The sequence below is a fragment of the Lithobates pipiens genome, unplaced genomic scaffold, assembly GCF_037356315.1.
Source record: "Lithobates pipiens isolate NorthernLeopardFrog02 unplaced genomic scaffold, aLitPip1_a1.2 Scaffold_3, whole genome shotgun sequence".
NCBI classification, from domain to species: domain Eukaryota; kingdom Metazoa; phylum Chordata; class Amphibia; order Anura; family Ranidae; genus Lithobates; species Lithobates pipiens.
The window spans coordinates 240,387,612-240,397,571 of NW_027507790.1; the positions used below are offsets into that span (position 1 = coordinate 240,387,612).

A 9,960-nucleotide genomic window follows, 5' to 3' on the forward strand; every position below is an offset into this window, starting at 1 on the left:
GTGCATTTTTTAGCATTGATCACTGTATTAGTGTCACTGGTTCCCCCAGAGTGTCAGTTAGTGTCACACTGCCGACCATACTATCGCAGTCCCGTTATAAGCCACTGATTGCCGCCATTACTAGTATAAAGAAAATAATAAAATAAAAATTCCAGTATATATGCCCTTATTTGTAGACACTATAACATTTACACAAACCAATCAATATACGCTTATTGGGACATGTGTGTGTTGGCACAGCAACATCTAGTCCCATCGGAGGCGTGGAAGACAAGGTGACAACGCAAGAGAGCAATTGGGAGACAGGAACAGATAGTTGTCACCCTATAAATGAACATCCCTGAACAAGGGCCTACATGGCAGGATCGCCAGACATTATTTCGATGAAAGCTGCAGATTTATAAAATATAAAATAGCTTTTGAAATGACATTATCTTGTTTGAGTTATCATTCGGAAGGTATATATGCTTTAACTATATATATATATATATATATATATATATATATATATATATATATATATATATATATATATATTTATATATTTATGCTTCAACTCCGAACATCCTGCTGCCATCAGCTGCTAATGTGGTGTAATGTTCTGCTGCCATAATAAAAGAGCAAAAGTAACAATAACATAAATATAACATGTTTTTCAAAACAAACAAGCTAAAAAAAATGACAAGTCAGTCTCAATGTTTAAAAAACATCCTCTACTCTACTATAGAGAAATAGTTACTGTCACTATAAAAAAAGAAGTCACAAGAATTTGGGTATAGCGAGCATTTTTTGCACAGTAGCTCTTGCATTGCCCCCGGTGGTCAGCACTGGAAGGGTTAATCCTTTGATTGACAGCTCCCCCCTCCCCCCCTTCCCAATACAAGCTAACGTTATCACCCAGCCCAAACACTCTGTATTATTAGGCCTTCCCTTTTTAACCCCAGGAGAAAATATCTAGATTTGATTAGAAAAGGCAAAGTCCACTGTCCTGATTAAATTATCTGTTGTAGTTCGTCATTTATAACCCACACAAAGGCTGCATGAATCTAGCAGCAGCAGCCGGCCTTGCCTTATGTAGTAGTTGTCTGTACCTGGGCTGGGGACTAAGATTTACCTATATGTTTAATGAACAGCAACCCAAAATACCCAATGTACCCAGTATACCTAATATACCCAATACACCTAATATACACAATATACCCAATACATCTAATATACCCAATACACCTAATATACACAATATACCCAATACATCTAATATACCCAATACACCTAATATACACAATATACCCAATACACCTAATATACACAATATACCCAATACACCTAATATACACAATATATCCAATACACCTAATATACACAATATATCCAATATACCTAATATACCCAATGTACTCAGTACACCTAAAATACTCAATATACCCAATGTACCCATTATAATTAACATAGCTAAGATACACAATATACCCAATGAACCCAGTATATCTAACAAACTAATATACCCAATATACCAAATATACCCAATTTACCCAGTATACATAAAATGCATAATATACCCAATGTACCCAGTATACCAAACATGCACAATATACACAATATACCCAATACAGAAGCTCAGAGGGTTCACAATACAAAATACAAAACCAATGCAGCAGGCCTGATTTATTATAAGCAACACACTTCAAAAACCATTCCAATTTTTTTTTTTTTAGTTCTTTTTAATGATAGATAGATAGATAGATAGATAGATAGATAGATAGATAGATAGATAGATAGATACATACATACATACATACATACATACATACATACATAGATACCATATATAAAGTAAAATACCATGTGACAGCTGAAACTCAACAGGATAAAACAGTGAAACAGCTTGTAGTGAAAGACTCTGGTATATTGATTATTACATCTACAGTACATATTACTGGGCTTCATATTACTTTATAAAAGTACAACATTCAAATATCTATTACAATGCAATATGACCTATGTATGTTTTATCTATCTGTCATATATCTTTCTATTTTAACTGTTTTTTGTTTTTTATCTATCTATCTATCTATCTATCTATCCTGTCATACATAAAATACAGAGAGACTATGGCACATATAAAAGGGCTTCATATTTATTTTTAAAAAGAAAAACATTTTTCAAATATTTATTTAAATTGAACTATGTATGTGATCTATCTATCTATCAATCTATCTATCTATCCTGTTCTATACATAGACATATCCTGTTTCCTTTCTTAGTTTTTTTCTATCTTTATATTCATCTATTCTATTGAAAGATAGATAGATAGATAGATAGATAGATAGATAGATAGATAGATAGATAGATAGAATACATTTAAATAGATCTATATTGATTCAAATATCCTTATATTTCATCAACTGTTTGTCATCTATTCTGTTTTAGCTATTTATGTATGTATCTATCTATCTATTCTGTTTTAGCTATCTATTTTAGCTATGTATGTATGTATGTATGTATCTATCTATGCATCTATGTATGTATGTATGTATCTATCTATGCATCTATGTATGTATGTGTGTATGTATGTATGCATCTATCTATCTATCTATCTATCTATCTATCTATCTATCTATCTATCTATTCTGTTTTAGCTATCTATTTTAGCTATGTATGTATGTATGTATGTATCTATCTATCTATTCTGTTTTAGCTATCTATTTTAGCTATGTATGTATGTATGTATGTATGTATGTATCTATCTATTCTGTTTTAGCTATCTAATTTAGCTATGTATGTATGTATGTATGTATGTATGTATGTATCTATCTATCTATCTATCTATCTATCATACCACCAGATAGAAAGGAGGGATATGAGTAGATGTATAGCTGTGTAAATATATCTATCCTTCTATCAGTCTGTCTGTGGTATATAGGTATTCATCTATTTGTATGTTCTCTATCTACACATACCTCCAGATAGAACATAGGGGATTGAAAATATATGTCTATTTACAAATCTCTCTTTTTCTTCTATTGATCTGTCTGTGTTCTAATTATCCATCTATTTGTGTATATTCTGTCTACACATACAACCAGATAGAGGTGAAATCTATGAATATATACAGATTTCTATTTCTCCCCACACACACTGGATAGAAGGGAGAGATATTGGCTGTGAATAGATACATTCATGTATTGGTGTTGATGTGCCCAGTCCAGGTACTGGTGAGGACTGGGACATGTGGGCCTTCACTATGGGGGTGACAATGAATGTTCCTGAGTCCTGACCAGCCAAAGTCATCCCCATTCCAATCTATGGAAGTCTTGCTGATGTTCTCCATAGAAAAGGGAATAACTATTACACTTACATTGCTAAAACCAAAAAGTCCAGCTGGAGAAAACATTGCAGCATATTAGAGGCCATCCTTCTGTCTGTCTATATGGACTTCCTAATGGAATGAAGTGGGGGAGAGGAGAGGGAGCATGGAGACCCTGAGATACCCACACCCTTCTCTCTCCTGACCAGATAGATAGATAGATAGATAGATAGATAGATAGATAGATAGATAGATAGATAGATAGATAGATAGATAGATAGTTGGAGAGGGAAGGAGGGATGGATGGATGTACAGATTGCACGGTGTGTGGAAGAATGGAGTTGATCTCGGTGAAGTGGGGGAGGGGAGTGGGGGGTGTATATATATATATATATATATATATATATATATATATATATATATATATATATGATCCCGCACAAACGATCCGGTGTCCTGTCCGGGGAGGGCTGTGCTGGGAAGGCCGGAGCTTCTCCTTACTGGAAACCAGGCGGATCACTTATCAGATCAATGACACCCGGGTCCAACGTGTGTACTGTCAGCGCTATGAGTGCTCTGCAGCCTCACCACCCTCCCGGGATCGATCAGCACCACACACAGGGGGGACACAGGAAGACATCCGATATGGGGGGACCTCTCCACATAGGACACCTCTCATCTCATTATTATTGTCAGTCCGAACCGTCCACAGCCTTCTACTGTCATCGTTATTTTATTTATTTTAAAAATATTATTATTATTATTATTATTATTATTATTATTATTATTATTAATAATAATAATAATAATAATAATAATAATAATAATAATAATAATAATAATAATAATAATAGAAAAATAAATAAAAATGATCTAATAATCATATTAATGATAATAATGGTTGTCGTTGTTATTATTATTATCATTATCATCATTTATGTTATAAAATGCATTATTATTATTATTACTTTTGTTATTCTATTACTATTATTCTATTTTCCTAATTACCTTTAAAAGTATTATATATTAGAATTTTTTTTTTTTAGTATAGAACACACATAGAACACTCATACATGCTAGTAAATGTATGCCCGTTTTTTAAACGTGAGTCCTATTATATATAAAAAAAATTTAATGATTTTACATTTTATTCATTACATTGTGTTTTACTAATAGAGGCGAATAGCACATAACCCAGTTGGGTCCACTATAAAAGGTGTGTGTTCTGTACAGCCAGTGTCTACCTATTGTGCATATTGCCCTGTATTATCATATCGTGTATTTTATCTTGTATTCGTGTTATCCTGTAGTATTATAGTGTATATATTATCCTGTATAGTATTATACTGTATACATTATCCTGTATAGTATTATATAGTGCATGTTATCCTGTATAGTATTATACTGTATATATTATCCTGTATAGTATTATATTGTATATGTTATCCTGTATAGTATTATACGGTATATATTATCCTGTATACTAGTATTATACTTTATATATTGTTCTGTATAGTATTATACTGTATATATTACCCTGTATAGTATTATATTGTGTATATCACATGTATATAGTATCATATTGTATATATTGCCCTGTATAGAATTATATTGTTTAAATCATCATGCATAGTATTATAGTGTGTATCGTATCCTGTACAGTATCATGTTGTGTATATCACCATGTATATTGCATGTATTATCCTGTATAGTATTATATTGTGTATATCAACCTGTATAGTATCATGTTGTATTTATTATAATGTATAGTATCACATTGTGTCTAATATATATATATATATATATATATATATATATATATATATATATATATATATATATATATATATATATAATGATAAATATTTTGCATGTATCCAATATAAAGGTTGAGCAGAGAAGAACTCTTGCTCTGATAATTGATCAGTATACATTGTTCCTCTGATCTGGATACATTGTATCCTCCGATGTAGAGAGGAAGACTCTACCATGGATCGCCTCCTGTGTGATCTAGAAATAGGAGGAATCCCCCCATGGTGTCCTCTATATATGGAGTCCAGGGACAGGTCACAGTCCCTATTGTCTCCTCACCCCACAACTGTCATTTCTAATCACAATCATTCCATATTTCCAATATTACCGACTTCGCTAACTGTTTATATTATAATCGGTGTCGGTGCTACAATGTACTACCCAGAGACAGGTAGAAGGTAACATATTCTGCAGTTATCGCAGGGAACTTCCAAGCTCCATATAGCCGGACTGCCCTGTATCTGTTGTGCACTGTGGACAGTTGCTGGGCAGAGGTCTGCCAGTTACAGACCATCCATGCTGCCCAAGAGCAGAACTGGGCCTGTCTGGGATGATGGTGGCAATGTATTCAGAAGGGAAGGAGAGAACATACCAGGGACATCATATTGTGACTGGAGGGAGAACAATCTATACATACATATTCAACACAGCACACAGCCGTCTATGAAAAATCAATGGCATCACAATCTATGGACACAACTCTGGCCGGACCTACAGGGTGCTGGGGGGAGTTGGCAGATGATAATAATAATAATAATAATAATGCATAGTAATAGTAGTAGTAGTGTTTTACTATTTTATATCTATCTATCTATCTATCTATCTATATATATATATATATATATATATATATATATATATATATATATATATATGTATAGATATCTAGATATCTCTATATATACACACATTATATATATATATATATATATATATATATATATATATATATATATATATATATATATATATATATATATATATATACATATATATATACATATATATATACATATTTTGTATAATGATTATATATATATATATATATATATATATATATATATATAATCATTATGCAAAATATGTACATCTACACTCTCTCTTTCTCTCTCTATTATATATTACATACATAAGATATTGTATAAACAAAAGGGGGGGGGGGCGTGATTGGGGGTTTCATAGCGTGTTATCCTAAGATATAGATAATGCATATACAGTAAATAAGATATTAAAAAGATAGAATATTTAAAAATATATTAAATATTTTTAAGATTTCCTTTTTTACTTGGTGTATATGCATATACGTGTTCTTGTTATACATGTGCTTTTGTATAGACAAATTAAATATAAATATATTGGCCTGTGTGTGGACTGTGAGGGGTAAAAAAAAAAATATATATATATATATATATACACACACACATATATAGGAGCCCTGACACTGCTCAGTCTCTGTCATCTGCTGTGTGATTGTCACCTATACAGGGACAGAACAAAGAGCTGTGTGGCCAGTGCTGTGTGCAGTTCCAGTTCCCCCTCCACTCCTTCACCTTGAGACAGTTGCTGAGCTCTGGGGGGACAACAGCTCCTCTTGATCTCCCAGACCCCAGGCTGCTGGCTTTCTGCCTGTTTAACCCATAGCAAGTGACACTGGCCTCTCCAGAGCTGAGATAGCCATCAATAATTTATAGAGATGGCTTCTGCCCTTCCAACACTTCATTCATGCAATCTACCCCTAACTCATTGGCAAGATAAGAAACCCTCAATCACAACCCCCCACCTACCATCACTGTCAGGTGCACTGCCCCCCCCCCCCCCCCCAATGCCTCCTTCTTGGCTGCCAGGGGTTAAACAATACAGCTGTCTTATAGAGGGGACAATTGCAGCTTGCATGGAGTGCAGCCCCATTAGCAGCGCCTAAAATGCAGTTTTAATATGATATCAATAGCAATTTGCTGCCCATGATTAATATCACAAGCACACAAGCAACCCCCATATACTGGGCTGTCTTCAGACGTGACTAGAATGCAGTCACATCATTTCCCCCTCTCACACAGGCCTCCTTTTTACAGGCGGGTAATTAAGTGCAAAAGGAGCAGAATCTTGTCTTTAATTGTCCAAGTGCACAGCTCCAGAGCGTCTGCCACCCAAGCCCATTACAGACAAGAGCAGAGATGGCACCCAGCATACAATGGGCTCGTGTCAGGGTCATTATGGCACAAAGGTGTCAAAACATCAGCTGCATTTCAAATGTAAATGATAAAAAAAATGTCTTTCTGCAGCCTTATCCTGGGAATTTATTTGTGTGAACTGCAGAGCACACCCAAATGTCCTGGGCTAAAAATAACTGTCTGTATTGTTAATCAATAACCAATACTGAATATTGCATTACAAGCCCACAGCTGGATCTGTGATAGCAGAAAGGTATGGGTATAGTACATCACACGTGCTGATCACTGGGCACCTTCCTAGGGAGGACAGAGCTGACCCATTGTGCCATGTACTGCTCTTTTGTTCAGTAGCAAGGCATGCAGTTCAGCATGGTGACCCTTAAGACGTATTGCATTAATAAATAATCATTATTATTGAAGGAACACTTGTCTGAGAATAATACTCATCACAAATATAATTATGCAGATGTAGCAGCTTTACATGTAAATTAGTACATAGGACACTCTTGCCTTTTTTTTTTTTTACTCTGGTACCAAATATACTGAGATTGCAGCACATTGCAACGTCATCAAACACTATCTTCGCACTGAATTTCATAAATAATAAATAATGTTTACATCGCTTTTATATTTTTTCCATAGCACTCAAGATCTTAGCCTCAGAACAATAGATGGGTGCGATTCACCAACCAACCACTAGAGGGAGCGCGGCGATCCACAATGCACATGATGAACAATATACAGTCCCTTCAATCGATTGCAAGCTTTGGGAGTTTTTTTTTTTTTTAGGTGACTTTAACTCCATAAGTAGACTAAACTGTAATAGTGTATAAGTAGCAACAGAAAATACAGGGGCATGCACCACTTTATAGTGTGCAAAAGTGTGTTACAATTGCATAGGTTTATTATGGGGCTGTGTTTTTATTTCAGCACTATGGTCATTGCTGGGACTTATAGTTCCCTGCAAATGACCACTGCAGGTGCTCTGACTCTATAACCACGCAACCAAACATCACGATTATTATAGTTAAATATTCTACAACATACATACTTAAAACATGAGCTGACAAAGGATTTCCAAAATAAAACAAAGATCAACTATTCCTTTTAGCAAGTGATATACTGATACTAAAGCCAAGCCTACATAGTTCTATAGACAAAATTGTGCTATTTATGTAGCCTCTGTGCCCATTCAAAGCCAATCATTACTTTTCCATAGACAAAATCGTGCTATTTATGTTGCCTATGTGCCCATTTAATGCCAATCATTCCTATAGTTCTATAGACAAAATTATGCTATTTATGTTGCCTATGTGCCCACCTAAAGCCAACCATTACTATAGTTTTATAGACAAAATAGTGCTATTTATGTTGCCTATGTGCCCATTCAAAGCCACTCTCAGTACTGTTCCATAGACAAAATAGTGCTATTTTTGTTGCCTGTGTGCCCATTTAATGCCAATCATTACTAGAGTTCTATAGACAAAATAGTGATATTTATGTTGTATATGTGCCCATTTGAACTTGATGGCCCTGGATGACACAAAGATCAAGCAGTTGGCTTCTTTAAACAGTGATATGGTTAATTCTTAGTCCATTTAAAGCCAAAAATTGACTTACGTAGACCATAATATGTGTTTTATACTACATATGTGCCTACAAAAGCTCCATGGCACATAATGCCCATAATAAAGAACGGTTCAGCCAGCAGTTATCTACTGATGCCATCAATGCCATGCCTTACTATGGCTCCATAGACACAAAACATGCTTTATTTGTTGCCCATTGGGGCACATACATGCACAAATGGCACAAGGTTCAAGCACTTCCCTTGTTTTGGCAGCAATGTACTGATACTAAAGTCATTGAATGCCAAGCATTACTATAAGTGACTTTGATGCCACACATGTGCCTACTCAAGCTTCATCTCACACCATTGTCCAATGACACAAGGCCTTGCTTTCTTTATACAATACGTTAATATTAAAGCTACTGAATGCCAAGCATTACCACATCTAAGTGCCTTAGATACCACCTATATGTCTGATAAGACTTCATGGCACATCATTGCCCAAATGACACAAAGCTCAAACACTTGCCTTCTTTAGATAGCAATATACTGATGTTAAAGTAGTTAAAAGACAAGTACCACGGTCCTAAACGTGTCTTTTTATGCCACATATGTGCCTACTAAAGCAGCATGGCACACCATTGCCCGAATGACACAGAGCTCCACCACTTTCCTTCTTTATGCAGAAATACAATAATATTAAAGCCACTGAATGCCAAGCATTACCATGGTGCTGTAAGTGCCTTTGATGCCACCTACATGTTTAGCAAGATTTTATGGCACAGCATTGCCAAAATAACACAAGACTCCACCACTTTCCTCCTTTAGAAAGTACAACCACTCAATGGCAATAAGTACCAAGGCTCTGTAAGTGCCTTTGATGCCACACATGCCTACTAAAGCCTCATGGCTCACCATTGCCTATTGACACAAGGATGAATCCCTTGTCCTGTTTTGATTGCTATCTACTCCCACTTCACTGATGCCATTATTGGTTCCAGTGATGGCACACTGAGCAGTGTCCTCAGTGGCACCGTTGGTGGTCATTCTGAAGACCCCTGGTGGTCCCCACTCACCTGCAAGCCTGAGAGCCGACATTC

The 9,960-nt window shown here is 35.2% G+C and overlaps 1 protein-coding gene across 2 annotated transcripts in view; it reads right to left on the reverse strand.

Moving 5' to 3' along the window:
* Window positions 1-9,960, reverse strand: part of ONECUT2 (one cut homeobox 2) — a 72,788-nt gene that overhangs the window by 61,549 nt on the left and 1,279 nt on the right. For both annotated transcript variants that reach the window (XM_077462959.1, XM_077462958.1), the window contains exon 1: window positions 9,937-9,960. This exon is cut by the window's right edge and continues 1,279 nt beyond it. In XM_077462959.1, coding sequence (XP_077319085.1) covers window positions 9,937-9,960 — 24 coding nt within the window. The remainder of the gene's footprint in view (window positions 1-9,936) is intronic.